The 16,537-nt window shown below is 43.0% G+C and overlaps 1 protein-coding gene across 1 annotated transcript in view; it reads left to right on the forward strand.

The window, feature by feature from the left end:
• Nucleotides 1–16,510, forward strand: part of LOC108088276 (protein naked cuticle) — a 44,735-nt gene extending 28,225 nt beyond the window's left edge. The window contains 5 exon segments of the mRNA XM_017185995.2: nt 9,907–10,403; nt 12,498–13,337; nt 14,026–14,133; nt 14,136–14,386; nt 15,050–16,510. Of these exon segments, the coding sequence (XP_017041484.2) occupies nt 9,907–10,403; nt 12,498–13,337; nt 14,026–14,133; nt 14,136–14,386; nt 15,050–16,067 (2,714 nt within the window). The 3' untranslated portion in view covers nt 16,068–16,510.
• Nucleotides 16,511–16,537: the final 27 nt, after the last annotated feature.

Below are 16,537 nucleotides of genomic sequence, written 5' to 3' on the forward strand. Positions count from 1 at the left end.
CGCCATGTATAGTAGAGTGCTCGCCAATGCTAAAGTAATAGCACATGGCATAACACAACATAACATAAAAACATTGATGGCTGCATGTGATAGAGGGCCGGAACAGAGGCGGCGAGCGGAGGGGGCGATGATTGATGTTCCTATTGAAATATGGTGGAAAATAATATTCTACGTGGTGATGAATAATGTTTGGCAGATGAAGTGCAAGCGAAGTGCGGAAAGAGCAAGTAATATAGAAAATTCAAATACGAAATGATTCCCAGTTTTGTGTATCGTTTTAAATTGCTACAAAAATACTCGTAGACAAAGTTAAGTGTTCTTGGGATGGTCAGTAAATGTAAAAATTTGATAAATGATGGAATTATTTTCTGTATAAACACATCATTAAATAAAGCTATGAATAACTAGTTAAGTGTCTCTTTCATTATTTATTTTGAATTTAAATTTGATTTTTAAAATTTATGTTCCGCAACAGTTTTCATAACCGACAACAAAATTTCTTTTTAACTTGAACGTTCCATGGAAAGAAGCCAGTTTTAATTTCTAACAAAAAACCTTTGTAAGATATTCCATTATTTGAATTTGATTTTCCACCGGGCATGCAAATAAGGATTCCTCCCTCCCGCGCAAATAATGCTGAAGCCATTTTCAATTTTCACGCCGAAATTACAGATCGCATGTGTGTGTGTGTGCGGGGAAACCCTGCATATTTCGAAGCCCCTTTGATCCACGCCACTGCCCGCGGGCCACGCATCATGGCCTCCCCACAACGCAGAGTCCCCTCCTCAGCCCATCGGCACATTAGAAAACGTGACAAAAATTTCATATTGATGTCTTCTTCTGGCGGATGGGGGAAATCTCCCCCATTCCCCCACGCGTTGTATTTTTTTGATGATGCTGCTAAAGGCAATACATAAAATTTTCACACACAACCAGAATGTTGTAAACGAAGAGGACAAAGTGTGAATTAGGCGCAAAAGTTGAAAGAAGCATAATAATTCAGTTCTGTGTGTATGTTTTATTATAACAGTGCTGCGAAGGCTTTTGAAGTGCCTTCTCGTGTGAGTTCGAGTGTGAATCATGGCGAAGGAAACACAATAAGCGAGTATATAATAATCATTTTTCAAGTATTTTCTCGAGGCCCAGTTCGAGTGCATATGTCACTGGCAGAAAGCGAGAGTTTCAGTCGAAACACGCCTCAAGTTCATAATTTGTACAATTTTATTGTCTCTCCGCCGAGGCGCATTGTGCGTGAATTTCCTACTAAATTATTTATACAAATTTTATCTCTTATCTCGCATTTGGCATTGCAGGTGCTCGTAAAAGACGCCGCCTTGTAATAATAAGGGGCATAAAACTCGAGATGTTGGCCCACTCCGCTGGCTGTCTGTCCATCTCCGTCCGCCTGTCGTGTGTCGCGCAATTTTTTACATGACCATAAAAAGGGCCAAGAGTCAACAGCTACAAAAGTCAACTCGAACAAAAACAAAAAGCCAGCACAATAATTTACGTAAATGCCTAGGCATATGCGATATGTGATATGTGATATTCGAGGGTTTTTCGGTGCCAGTTTGGGGCAAAAGGGGGGCTACGGAAATTCTGAGTGACAGCTTCGGGTTTCGTGTTTGGGGTAAAAACTCTGAAGTTTTTAATTTAAAGAATGCTTAGGTTGAACAACTGGAATTTCGATGCTCGAAGATTTATGCTTGCTGAGCTAAGGTAAAAGTTGGTAAAGGTATCTTGGGAATATAAGCTATAACTACTGAATACACTTTTTAATTTCTTATTATAAATATTGGTGAAAAATTGTTTCGATAATAATGCTTAGTATTATAAGCTTGAAAGATCTAATAGATAACGAAAAAAATGTGTCTCTATGCATACATCAAATTAATTAAAGTTTTAATGTTAATGTTTTATATTATCAATTACGTTTTGGCTTGTATTATATTCCATCAAGCTGCAGGTGGTTTTTAACTTTCAAGTTTCGTTTATGTATGTATGTCATTATAAAGTCAAAGACTTACCCATTATTACAAGAGAAATCTAAATTGGACAAGTGTGGAAATACAAATCAAAGAAGTAATGCACTTCAGCTGGCCCCTTTCTGTTTACGCATCCACTTTTGAATCCACCCTCGCAGCATCGAGTGGGAGGCCCCCTGGAAAACGACACTTCCCCTATCTTATCATCTGTCGAGAAGTTCTCAGCGCTCTGAAAATTCCGAGTGTCGCCAGCCTTGTTCAGATACAAAGTACATGCATATTTACACAATTCGCTGCAGCTTCTACGCTTTAGCAATCAAATTACTGGGCAACAACAACGGTTGAGACAGAGTGACAGCGTGAAAACTGGAGCATTGTTTGATTGACATTTGATTGACAAACACAGTCACGAAATAAAACAACAACTAGAACGAATGCGAATGTGAATACGCATAACTAACTACCATGGGAATGGGAAACTTTGTGCCGGCGACATTCGAAAAATGTTGATAAAATTCCAGAAAATTGGCGCCAGCAAAAAAAATTAGATACAGTGATACGAAGGCAGCGAGTAATTTGCTTATGTCGGAAATTAACGCCTTTGAGTTAATGGCCAAAAGCAACAACAGTTCAGCATCTGCCCATAAGGCGGCCAGATCAGCAACAACAACAACAACAACAATCACAACAACTACAGCCTTCGTTTATTATGCCGCTCATTCATTATTGTTTTTATTTTTCTCGGCGCTTTTGTTGTTGGTGCGGCGAGTTTAAGCGCGCTGTTTGTAATTAATTTCCGTTTGTGTGTAGCCGCAGCCGCAGCAAACTTGGGCGCAAAACTTAAATAAACCGCAGCAGGAGACAAAGAGCGAGGGAGATATACACAGAGCGAAAGAGAGAGGGAGAGACAAAGCCAAGTTAGCACACACATTCATAATTCACAAATATGGCCAAGATATGACGAGGGTTCCATGCTCTAGGCAAAAGTTTATTGCCACTAAAATGGAAATAAAACTAAATTTAAGTCAAGGCAAAAACTAAAGTCTTCATAAGGTTTAGCTTATTATTAAAAAAAAAACCATTTCGATTAATGTTTTCAAATAGGTATTAAGAACTTTAAAAAAAAGTATTTTGAATGATCTTTAATAAAACCAAACACTCTACCCATAAAAGGGTTTTACTTTTAAGAAAATTCGAGATCCAACAGAACACTCTGGACCATAGAGTATTTCCATTTGAAACATTGGCCAACTTAATATGTAATTTGGTATGCCCATCTCTGGCTTATAGAGATACAAAATCCAACAGATACAAATGCCCGGCAAACCCGTTTTCCGAACACGTTGCGAGCGGCAGAGATGAAGGCCTCCATCGGGCCGACACGCGCTGAGCCCCAGCTCAGCTAAAAGCGAAAAGCTGAAAGGGAGGGGGAGGGGTAGGGTGAGGGGGGAGGGAGAGGGGGAGGGAGAGGGGGTCTGCGGGGGCTGAGAGCGGGACAAGAGGGCTAGGGACTTTTGGTCGGAACGGGCATATGTATCGCACAAAAGGCACGCTCGATCTGTTCGAAGTCAGACGTCGTCGTCGTCGCTGTCGGCATTTGTTTCACTCGATTTGTGACATTAAAGAAAAGCCATAAGAACGCCGACCGATCGGGCCAGCAAAAACTGCATTATCCGTCCGCGAATGGCCCTTCACTCTGTGCTGTGCAGCTGGAACCTCAAAAGATTTCCCGCCTCGTCACTATTTCGCCGTGAACTTCAGACGGCGATAAGTCCGGGGAGTCCGTCGTGTAACTGTTTGGGTTGGCGCATCGATTATCGGCGTTTAATTAAACGTTACCAGACCCGGTTCCCCACTCCCACTTCCGCCCCCCTCTTGCGGCTCACTCTCTGCTCCCCCTCGAAATAATTGCTACTGGTATTTAGCAAGCATTCCCCCTGATAAGATTTCGCCCCGTGAATGGTGCCGGTAAAATAAAAACAAAAAAACAAAGCCACTCCACACACACAAAAACAAAAACAAAAACAAAATAAAAGTAGGTAACAAAAAACTGAGGCAGATTTCTTTCGCTGATAGGGAATAATTTTTTAGGACCCGTTTGATTTTCGCCGGTCTTATTGCCCCGCTTCGATAAGTGCCATGCCAAATTGTGGTTGTAAATTGTGGAGTGTCAAAAAAATATAATAAAAATAGACGTCGAGTATAAAACACAAATTGGAAAGCACTTGAGTTGGTCTGATCCAGTCATCGCTTTTTGATCAGGCGGCAGATTAAAAGTGAGATGCTAAATCAAAAGAGCTCGATAACTTCTATGGCTTTTGAAATATTTTTATGAAGTGCCTATAAACTGGAAACAATGAAATCATTAATTTTGAGTTAAGTAAACCACATTTATTTGTTTGTGTCATAGAATAATATTCATATTAAGAACGGCTTTGATTTATGTAAAACACCTCCAAGTTAGCCACTTTATGGCACGTGTTGGCTTTGTGTAAGCAGTTTTCTTGACTGCTCCACTGGGTACTTTTTCCTCCTCCGGATGCCCACATTTCCTTCTGTTTCTGAGCATTTTTTTGGCATTTGTTGATCTCTATCATGGAGGGCCGAACATTTTTTGTTTTCTCGCCAGTCGCTTGGCTCGTCGGTATGCGACTTCTCATTAATTGTTTGTTGCTTTGGTATTGCCGGTCGTTCGCGTCAAAAACACTTAACTTCATTAACACTTACATGCCAGATACGAGATATCTGGCCACAACTACGCGGAGCAGCCACTTTTTGTTTTTTTTTCGGTTTATTCGGCTGCCTTTTCCCTCGGTTTTCTGCTTGGCCACACAGACGCAATTATGAAGTTTTATCTTTGGCTTATATCTTCTTTTTTACGAACACTTTTGGCCTGGCCATGTTGGCACATCATCTGTCTAATAAATTGTGTTGCCAAGCGGCTCTTCAAGTTGGACTTTAAGTAAATTATGTGGTTTTTCACAAAGAAAAACATCTTGCTTGATAATTATAATATGTAGATATTTCAAGTCTATTTTAATGAAAAATATAATCTCATAATATTTTCTCACTACATATTTTTGTATCTGCTTTGTAACAATGGAATTTAAAAGAATCAAACTTTTTTTTTCTGTGCAGTCCACACTTCTATTTCCTTCACCCGAAGGTGGTTTCCCAGATTATCTAAGTTGAGTTCTCGCGGAGATTGTATGTTTATTTTTCGTTACTTGGCTTGTACACCTTTTCTAATTAAAGGTCGGCCGCTTGATGTGGCTGGGATCTCTGACTTTCCGATTTTGTTCAGTTCTCGGCCGCTTTGTTTTGCGTTTAATTATCGCCTTTGTGTTTCTTTCAGCTTTTCAGTCTTTTTTTCTCTTTTTTTGAGCAAATACCGCGGCCTTTGCCGACGATCGTGGCGCCAAGATAAACCAAAAGAACATGTTTTGCTCTCAAGTGGCCGACACAATGGGAATCAACTTGTTGTTGTTGTTGAGTCATCAAGAAAGCATTTTGGCGTCTGATATGAAACACGCCGCCTTGCAAATTAACTTTGGCCTAAGCCACTCCAAACAGATATAGGCGCAAATTGAATGGCGAACGCCGGCGGCCAAAGGCTTACGTGACTTGCTGATGACCTACAAAAGGGATTCTATTATACAGTATCATGTTTTGTGAGAAATTGTTAGTTTTGGTAGTATCCATGTAGTGAATGGAAAGCGCAATCAGAAATCAATCAGTAAACTTTACTACCTGAAACGCATTTAAAAACAAGAAAGGAAGCTAGCTTCGGCAAGCCGAAGCTTATATACCCTTGCAGTCATCAAACAAATCGAACAAAATACATAAAGGCTAACAACCTCGAAGCTATGACGACTTTTCTATTAATTTTCCATATTTTCGACTGTTGTTCATATGGCAGCTATATGATATAGTAGTCCGATTTTTATGAAATTTTTTTCTCGGTTCAAGGGTAGTTCATAAAGTCGATGTTGTAAAAATCATGCTCGTGGAATAAAAAACAACAACGTTATGATTATTTTGCCATTATTTCTATATATATTTTTGATCTTTCCTATGGCAGCTATATGATAGGGCTATCCGATTTTGATAAAATTTAATCCGAAATTCAATAACCGTTAGAAAACGCCATCTTGAAGAATTCAAGTCGATCTGATCAAAAACAACGGCGTAATAATTTTTTATCCTTTATTTTTTTGACCTCTTGTATGGGAGCTATCCGATATAGTCGGCCGATCCGGCTCGTTCCGACTTATATACTGCGTGCAACAACTACACAACTTTTGGGAAAGTTTCAGCACGATAGCTTTAAAACTGAGAGACTAGTTTGCGCGGAAACGGACAGACGGACAGACGGACAGACGGACAGACGGACAGACGGACAGACGGACAGACGGACAGACGTACATACATATTTCGATTCAGATGGTGATGCTGATCAAGAATATATATACTTTATGGGGTCTGAGGTGTCTCCTTCACTGCGTTGCAAACTTCTGACTGAAATTATAATACCCTTTGCTCTGCAAGGGTATAATAAGTTAAGTTTTTTATAAAATTAAATCCGATTTAAATGGTGTAATAACATTTCAAAAAAACGTTCTTTATACCTTTACAATAGGTAATAATACTTGTACCATTCATTTAGACTTTAACCAATTAGTGGTTGCTTTGCATGAAATTAGGGTAATTAAATAAACAGATAGACTTCAAATAGGAAGCAAATATACCCTTTGTGGCGCAAATTTCCTTCTTCTACGATCTCTGCAAGTTGAATGTTTGCTGTTTAACTACAGCTCAAATCTGAAAGGTAAACAAGTCCCAGACCTTCACTGCAAGCAAGTGAAAGCTCTAGCCGTCAACTTCAGGTGGCTTTGGACTATAATGGGCCCCGCCCTGAAAAACCTGGGCAGTACAAGAAGCCCCACCTCGAGGCCTAAATGCTAGGCCCTCAGCCTGCGGGCGTAATGAATTGAATTTGTGCATTTGCGTAATGTGTGTTCGTAGGGCAGACATGATTAGCTCCGGCCACACGGACCACTTCAATCCCTCAGACGACCGCAAAAGATGTCTTCAAGAGACTGGAGCCAAGCCCAAGGGCTCAAAGTCACCTGAGAGGTGAGGTCACAGTGTCGAAATGGGCGCCCCAGCCTCATGAATTTTCTATGATAAATGGAACGTCACGGCCTGCGGCTTATCTATCAAAAGAAGCACACGAAACACGAAATTGAATGCAGCCTACGTGGCGGATGAGTAACGCATGTCGAGTTCCCTTCGTCTTGCTCTCAATTGACGTCGCTTCGCTGGAATTTGGAATTTGGTCGTGGGATCGCTTTAGAGCCAGCTCAGATAATGGTCATTAACATATCCATGTCCACATGCTTATCCGGATTTCTGATGCTGTGTAATTTTTGTGTTATCAAGTCACTGGTGCCGCTGATGCTGTAGATAAAAGTTGTCCAGCTGAGATTTGCATAATTAATTAGTGTGCTTGTGACTGGGCTTTATAGTGCAAATCAAAAATGCGCATAAATTGGATGAAAACGTTATAAATTGTCCGTAATAAAACACGAATTTACGAAATAATTTGTTGGGCTGTTAGAAAGCAGGTGGCATTTGACAACTTTTATAGTGACTTGCCGTCAAGGGAAACTGAGATAATTGTGTAGGTGGTGTACGATTTATGAAAATAAATATTAAAAAAGTAGTCAAACTTTTTAATTAACGAATTCATGTTAGATAATCCCAGATTATATGGCATTTTTATGTTCCTTTAACAATAGACTGAAATTCCAGCCAGACGCCCCACAATTTCAGATTGTCGAGTGGTAAATGGGTCAACTCCCCAAACCCTCCATTCGTTAGCCACCTTCACTGCAGGGTAAACAATTCCAGCACTCGGCAGGACTCAACGACTAGCTCATTTCCCTGGCACTTTGGCTAATTGTCTTCAATTGTCGCCACCTCAGCAACTCTTTTCGAAATCCCGCTCCTGCTGGGGAAAACAACAAAGGCGAAAGGAAAAGCGACCAACAAAGTACACAAAATGGAGACTTGGGACTGCTTTGCTTGCATAATGTTCATGCAATTAAAAACCATGTCCTGGACTCAACGCAAATGGGCGGGGTCCTTGGCAAGGACGCGGCTCGCACAAATGAAAAATGAAAGGCGAAATGAAAAATGAAAAATGAGGAATGGAAAACGGGAAAACGCGCGTAGGAGCCGCAAATTTGGGTCAGCAGGCGAGAAGCGAAAATTTCCCTTCGTCCCCTGCGTTTTTTAAGCGCGCTAATTAATTAAAAAGAAGCAGATACAATGGAACCGCGAATGGATAGTGCGGCTGAAGAACTCAGGAAAGAGTTAGTGGAGTGAATTACTGCGGCGAAAGGCGTAGAACGAGGCTAGTGGGATTGGGATTTGTGTGTCAAGTGGGGATTATGCTGCAGCAGGGTGTTTCCTTTCCTCACTCAATCGCCTTGCTGGGTTAAAAAGAGCGTACTTACTGAGATATAAATCTAATGAAAGGACAGTGAGGAACTAAATAAGTCTGGTAATGAATACTATATATTGTTTTGTGAGATATAACTTATTTTCGGAGTGACTAGCACAATAACTTATAGGTAACCAAAATTTTAGAAATTAAATAGGCGAATGAACATCTTTAATAATATGATTAAAGAATTTTCCAAGTCAAATGGTTTTATTTATTACGCAAGTAATATATATTTTACATAAATATGTACATATTACATATTTAATCGTAAAATATTTCAAAACAATTACTAACATCTGCTTAAAGTCGACCTATTTACACATCAAATCAACACATTTTTATTATTGAAATGTACACTAAGTCCGTTTCGGTTAACTAGAAATGCTGCCCTTATTTATTTTCAAAGTACACCAAATACCCAAATCACTCTTTCCGCTTTCGCACTGTTACTGAACATCAAACAGTCGCAGTCGGATTCGCTTCGCTTTGGCGCGGTTCACGCGTCGTATGAGTAATGGGTAATGAATGGGCCAAAAGCGACCGCAGCCCATGGACTGCTCATCTGTTGGCTCAGCTTTCAGCACTCGGGTGGCCACAGCAGCCCGACCAGATAATACTGCAGCCATTTCAATTAAAAATGAAAGAAACAAAACCGAAACCGAAACCAGCAAAAAAAAAAAGGCCGAAAAGAAATGAAAACTTTGAGTGCCGCCGCCGACGACGACGTCATTAATTAGGAATGCTCTCCGAGCAGTCGCCTTTCAAGTTTCTCGAGGGGATTCAAAGAGATCGGCATTGGCCGCCTGGTCGCCATCGCTTTGTGTTGGCGTCGAGGCATAAACTTTTGTGCTGTTGTAATGCGCTTTGTGCAAATTGCAAATAAATTGCAAGACGCCAGCGAAAGGCGCACCGAGAAAAATAATGAAGACTTTCTTTGAAATACAAAATTAATGTACTGTAAATTTAATCAAATAACTTAGCGTTTGTAGTTGAATTAGATATAATATATTATAGGTAATCTTTATTTTTATATATTAGATTATCTCTTTCGTAAAAATCCCATACCATTTAATGCGATTTTTTAAAAAGATTTCTGTACCTCACATTTCCCTATAAACTGTATTAGGTCTTGTACTCACAGTTTTAAAAAAAGAAAACGTTTAGGCAAGAGCAAGAACTTAAAACTAAAAATGAACAGAATTTTTTCATGTGCTTTGATGACGGGACAAATTGGAGCTACTTATTTAAATTTGCTAAATATGGGAGAAACTTTTCCGCAGTGGCCGAAAGGCCGACAAAAGCCAGGGGATTAGTTGGCCAAGGGGGGCAGGTCGGCAGTGTTTTTATGCCGCCAATTTCACGGCACTTTGCATTTTAATTAAAAGCATCCCACCCTTTCTGTCGTTGCAGTCCAGGAGTGCACCACAGACTCCGAGGAGCTGATGTACCACCAGGTGCGCGCCTCCTCCTCCTGCAGCGCCCCGCCCGACTTGCTGCTGGTCAGCGAACGTGACAATAATATCCAACTGCGATCGCCGGTGGTGAACATAATCACCACGCCGCCGGGCAACGCCTCCAGTGGGGCGGGCAAGCAGCAGGCGCACCTGCACCACCCGACGAACCCGCACCACCACCACGCCGCCGGCAGGAGCCACCCGTCGCAGCCAGGACATCCGCAGGACGTGATCAGCGGCGGCAGCCACAGCAAACATCTGCGCATCAGCAGCACGAACAACGGCAACGGCAACGGCAAACACGGCAAGTACTCGAATATGCAGCACAATGTGCACTTGCCGCAGGACGAAGACGTGGTGGATGCCGCAGCCTCGATGCAGCAGCAGCAGCACGGCGGCCACGCCCACTCGCGGCACCTGCACCACCACAAGGAGGAGCGCATCCGACTGGAGGTGAGTGGGTGGATCTACCTTAAGCCAAACAACCACATCTCTCTGAGACTCTGTACTTTACTTTATGAATTATCCCCCACAATCATTTGCAACCATCTTGGCAACCCATAAACTCTGGGTTAAATAGTCCGTTCTGATTTCAATTTGCACTCATTCAATAATGAATTTATGGATCGGATTTGTCTTGTTTTCCCCGTTTCATAACACAAATATTTATGGAGCCATTAATTGGTGCGCCCTGCGAAGGGGTTGCTCGAAATGTTGTTGAAGCTTGCAATCCCATTTTAATAGTAGTTCCCACAGAGCTCAAGGCAATAAACACTACACTTGAGAAATGTTTTCGTTTAATCAAATTCCAAATACACTTTCATATAATGTTGTAGAGCATAAACAAATTAATTGAACCGATTTTAATTGCCCAGCGAATTTCTACTTTAATTGTATTGATAGAATTAAAATTGAATGGCAAAATTTTTCAATTTCTTATTACGTAGAATACTCTATGAGAAAATTCAATGGCCGGGTTCTTTTTCAATTAGCCAAACAATCGCCTTGCTTATAAATACAAGGTGATAAATTAAATGATGTTTGCTTTTCCATTGCGGCTTTTGCTGACCCCCAGCCAGGTGTTTGGTTTGGTTTGGTCAAGTTTAATCAACTCAGCAGCCGGCTGTTGGCCACGATTCCTGGCCATAATTCATGACCCACTGGGCACATCGCACATCGCCCATAAACTCAACATTTCAATGTGCTTTTAATTAAAATCTCAATGGCTGCTCGCTCACCGCGATGGCCCCAGATTCAGCTTCATTTGTTGTTCCACCCAGCCACACAGCCAGCTTCCACCCACGAAAATAAAATCGGGAAAGAGGGCAAAAATGTTTCATTAACACAAGGGCGCCGGCAATTTTCCATTACCACCCACTGCGGCGGGCGAACGCAGCTTCTACTCGTGCCCGTTTCGCCAAAAAATATCAAAACATTAAAATTCAATAAAAACCATTAAGAGCAAAACAACAAACACGAAAAGCACTCAGGGGCAATTAAAAATCTACAAGCCAGGCAGCGGCAAAGGAAATTATATTTATTTGTATGCCATTCGAGGGGCCATTGAGGGGAATCTGGATGCGGAGTGGAAATTCTCTGGCTCTGTTCTCTGTGCAGAATGCTGACTGCTGACTGCCTCTTTATCAGTGGTAATGGTTCCTGCCCCCAGGACGTGCCCCCTGCGAAGATGACGTGGCTGCTGCTGCTGCTGCTGCTGCTGCTGCTGCTGCAGGGGCAAATTAAATATTTAGTCAAATTATGGCCACAATTTTCGACTGGTTTTAGTGGTCTTCTGCAGCTGGCAATTGTTGTTTTTAGTGGCAGCTGGTTGCGGCTTTAGTTTCTGCTACTTTTTGCCACGAGGCATCCCAATCTGCGATGCTCAACGTGTTGCATCTGCAAAAAGTGCTGCATACTTTCGGGTGAGCTGAAATTTGCAGTGCAATTTTTGTACTGAAAAGGGAAAAGTTTATTAGCAGGATTTTTTGTTTATTTGGAGTTAGTTTGCCACTGCATCAGCCTTGTGCAGCTGTTAAAAATGTGAGGGCGAAAGTTTTGCAACAAATTTCAGGGCAGAGGAATTCGAGCTTGCGGAAAATTCTAAATGGAATGGTATTTATTTGTCTGAGGTGTTAGAAAGCAGATTAAATATGTTGCCATAGCAGTTTAAAATACATAACAAGTTTTTGAAACTAATAAACAAATTACAGAGTGTTACATACATAGGTGTTTCGCTAATTAAGCAGTCATTTTGGGTGTTTACGGTGATGGTTGTTAATTTGTTTTGTTATGTTTTGTATATTTAATGCACTAAGTTATAGAATCATTCATGATCCAATTAAATCAACCAAATCTTTAATTTAAAAGGATATTCTTACAATATTGTTGAGCTATTTAAACAAGGGTCTTTAATTAAGGCATTGCTAAGCAAACCCTTTGGGAAAATGCAATTTCCGAGGAATGTTTGCTCTGCGCTCTTGATTTGAATCGAACTCAGAACCAAATGAAACCATCACTCATCCGACTTCTATTTGTATTCAAAAACAGGAATTCACCTGCGACGTGTCCGTGGAAGGTGGAAAGTCCTCGCAGCCGCTGCAGTTCTCGTTCACGTTCTACGATTTGGACGGCCACCACGGCAAGATAACAAAGGACGACATCGTGGGCATTGTGTACACCATATACGAGTCCATCGGCAAGTCGGTGGTGGTGCCCCACTGCGGCAGCAAGACAATCAACGTGCGGCTCACCGTCAGTCCCGAGGGCAAATCGAAAGCGCAGCCGGTGGTTCCTGTGCCGGTTGCAGCCGGATTCGGCAGCAGCCACGCCAGCAAGCTGAAGAAGCTGCCCACGGGACTGGCGGCCATGTCGAAACCCCTGGCAGGAGCAGCTCCAAATGCAGCTGGAGCTGGAGGTGGTGGTTCCGGTGGGGCCACGGCACTAACGACTTCCGCCGGCAACCGCCGTCAGCATCGCTATCGCCCTCGCAAACTGATTAAGTCCGATGACGAGGACGATGACAGCAACAGCGAGAAGGAGAAGGACCCCTCGGCCCCGTCCCTGGAGCAGCCCAGCGGGAGCGGGGCGAGGAAGAGCCACCACCAGTCCCGTTACAGTCACGGCCAGAAGATCAGCTCCCGGGCGGAGCAGTGCTGCTCGGAACAGCACACGCCGGACAACAACGCCCACAACACCTACGAGAACATGCTGAATCTCAAGTGCTGCAAGCCGGAGAGCGACCAGGTGGACTGCCCCTCCCACCGCCAGCACCAGCAGCAGCAGCACCACTTGCAGCACCACCAGAACCACCAGATGCGCCAGCAGGACATCTACATGAAGCAGGCCACCCAGCGGGTCAAGATGTTGCGGAGGGCGCGCAAACAAAAGGTAGGCACAAGGTAACAAGCGAATCATGGCAAAAACAAATCTCTATTCGAAACTTTAACTGCTGCCAGCTTAGCATGGGCATAAATGTGCATGGATATTAACTTATAAATCAGAAATTCGATACTAATAATATTTAAATGAAAAGAGGTGTTAATAGAGTAAAAAAATATTTCAGAACTTTCTTAATTTAATACGCAAGTAATCAGAGGTCATAATTCAGAATAATAAAAAATGTAAATGTTGTAAAAATAATTCAATTAACTGTTTTAAATTATTTAAAGAAATTTAATACATTTTATAATCGATTATGACAAAGCATATTATGAACACATGTATAATAATAATAACTGAATAATTATTTGAACTATTTAGATGGGTTGTAAAATTGTAAAAATTAAAATTGAATTAAATTAAATTAAACAGCATATTGCTGTTTGCAGCATATGTTAAATAGGTGTAAAAGAGATTTAGTGTATGAGGAAAGCATATTTAGCCTGGCAGCAGTTGCAAACCAAACTCCCTGACCCGAGAAAATGTCGCCTTTTGTTTTTGTTATCCTTCTGTTGCTTACCACATGCGTTCACCGAACTTTATTGTTTGCCTTATTTCAATTTAATTTCGTTTCCTGTTATTTTTGGTTAACTCATCGCCATCAATCAAACACGAACCACCAACAACCAACGAGCAGTACCAGGATCACTGCCTCGAGTCGCGACAACGCAGCCAGTCGGTGGGCAACGAGTCCGCCTGGCAGAACCGCCATCTGCAGCCGCAGCAACCACCGGTGGGTCAGGCGGGTGGCTCGCCCCCCAGCCGCTGAACCACAAGAGCGCGTCGGGGTCGCCACCGCCGGGCGGCCTGGGTGGTGGCGACATGATGCTCGACGGCGTGCAGCTGCGCCAGCCACGCCCCCAATCGCTCAGCCAGCAGAATCACCAGCAGCAGAGGAAGTCGGCCGAGTGCTGGAAATCGGCGCTGAATCGCAACGATTTAATTAGCATCATCAGGGAGAGCATGGAGAAGAACCGCCTGTGTTTTCAGCTGAATGGGTAAGCCAATCCGCGACGAATCCACCCCGAGTCCTCAGTGATTATGAGCGGAGTGAACTGAAGCGAGGCTAGGAAAGTCAACAATGCTCCTGGCAGGGGTTTCGCATTTTCCGCAGAACAATTGCACCAGGAAAATACGTTTTATTTTTATAGACAATTCAAAATCGAATTTTTGTCCAATTAAATGCTGGCATAATTCAGCTTTTCACTAGAAGAGAGAATGCTGTCTATTTAATTATTTCTCTTTTTTTGTACATACTGCAGAGCAAGTAATTTACATATATCAGTTGAACTTCAAATCAATCATTAAATCATTATATATTAGTTTTACATAGTTCAGAGTAAACATTTCTTTTCGATATTGCTATAAGAATATATATATTTTAATTTACGTATTGTATTTTGTAAAAATAATTTTAATGGATATTCAAAACTGCTAAACGTGTTTAACTACGCTCAGTTCACTTAAAAAATCATATTTTCAGTTCCCATTGAATATAATTAGCACCCTTAACCAACCACCCCAAAGTATTATGTTTGCCTTTTTTTTTTTTTTTTATGTTTTATGGCGACATTAAACCTCCTGAAATTCCTTACAATACCTCCCCAGAAAAAACAACGAAATGAAAACCAATTAAAGGAATGTCCCTTCCGATTTTGCAGAAAACCCCAAGCCAATGTGAGTCCCATACGGCAACCGGCAGCACAACAACAACAACCACAACAACAGCAACGCCAACGCTGCAATACGGGCTCGAAAATCCCCACGTTAATTGCCAACCACAGTCCGGTCGCCCTGCAGTCGCCGCTCAGCTGCAGTCCGCCCACGGCGGACACCACCTGCATTCCAGTGGCACCGCCACCGCTGGCCATCGAGGTCAACGGTCAACAGCAGCAGCAGCAGCAGCAGCAGCAGTCGCACCACAGCCACAGCCACCACGAGCATCCCCAACCACACATACCCATCTACCACCAGCAGCTGGCCATTAATCCGGCCGTCCTGGCCGCCCAGCAGACCCACAACACGGCCCACAACAAGCTGAACCTCTGTGGCTACGACTCCTTCCTGCACGCCACCATCTGCGGGGGCGGGGCCGCCGCCCACTCGCCCCCAGCCACGCCCAGTAATGTGGCTACGGTCCAGCCGATTCCGAAGAAGAGCCAGCGCAGCAGCAAGGACTACAAGAACTACGGGAACCTCATCTACGCCAAGCTGAGCGAGCAGCTGCAGCAGAAGGATCGCGAGCAGCGCCGCCAGCGGCACAAGCAGCAGCAGCACCACCACCACAATAACCACCAGCTGCTGCAGGATGAGCAGAAGGAGCAGCGGCCGCCCACCTCGAACTCCAGCTCGGCGGGATCGAAGATCTACGGCGACGCCGTGGAGTGCGCCCACCTGCTGGCCAGCGAGGAGGAGGACCTGCCCCCCAGTCCGCAGCTCACCAGCACGCCCAGCAAGGTGGTCAGCACCGACACCCTCATCGATCTCAATGATGATGTGGGCGAGGCAGTGGCCGAGGCGGTAACGGAGGGGGGCAAGCAGCCTGGGGAGGCGGAGGAGGCGGGTCAGCAGGGGGAGGTGGAGCTGGACACCAGTGCCTCCAGCTCCATGATCCACCGCTACGTGCACGAGCACATCCACCACCACTACCACCACTTCAAGGAGCAGCAGGATGTCTAAGCCAGAGAGGGGGGCACCCACTAAACCTACTTGAATGTTGCTTATGTTTCAGTCTATTGAGTAATGTAGCGCGAATTGTAATTTAAAGTAAGCCTCAAACTAAATCAAGAAATATTCGAAAACGATATTAGGGCCACAAGCAGTTGGGTTGGAGAAGGGAGTTTGGAAAGGAAAAATAGATTATTAACAAAATTAAAATTTAATAACATTTGAACCAATTAAGATTTATTACAGAGAGTAAATTCACAATAGATTGAATAATGATCATGTAAAAATATTGTATTTAAACCATCATTTTTATTACTCCAGTTCCAAACTCACTTTTCCAACTCAGCTGGGGGAAAAACTTCAGAGCCAAACTGGAACCCATTGAAGGTTTAACCCACTGTGAGATCCACTGATCCCAGCATATATGTAGCCTCTATAGCTTACGCAAAGAAAAAGAAAAGAAAGAAATTTATGCGCCTTTT

The sequence above is a fragment of the Drosophila ficusphila genome, unplaced genomic scaffold (genome assembly GCF_018152265.1).
Source record: "Drosophila ficusphila isolate 14025-0441.05 unplaced genomic scaffold, ASM1815226v1 contig_106, whole genome shotgun sequence".
Lineage (NCBI taxonomy): Eukaryota > Metazoa > Arthropoda > Insecta > Diptera > Drosophilidae > Drosophila > Drosophila ficusphila.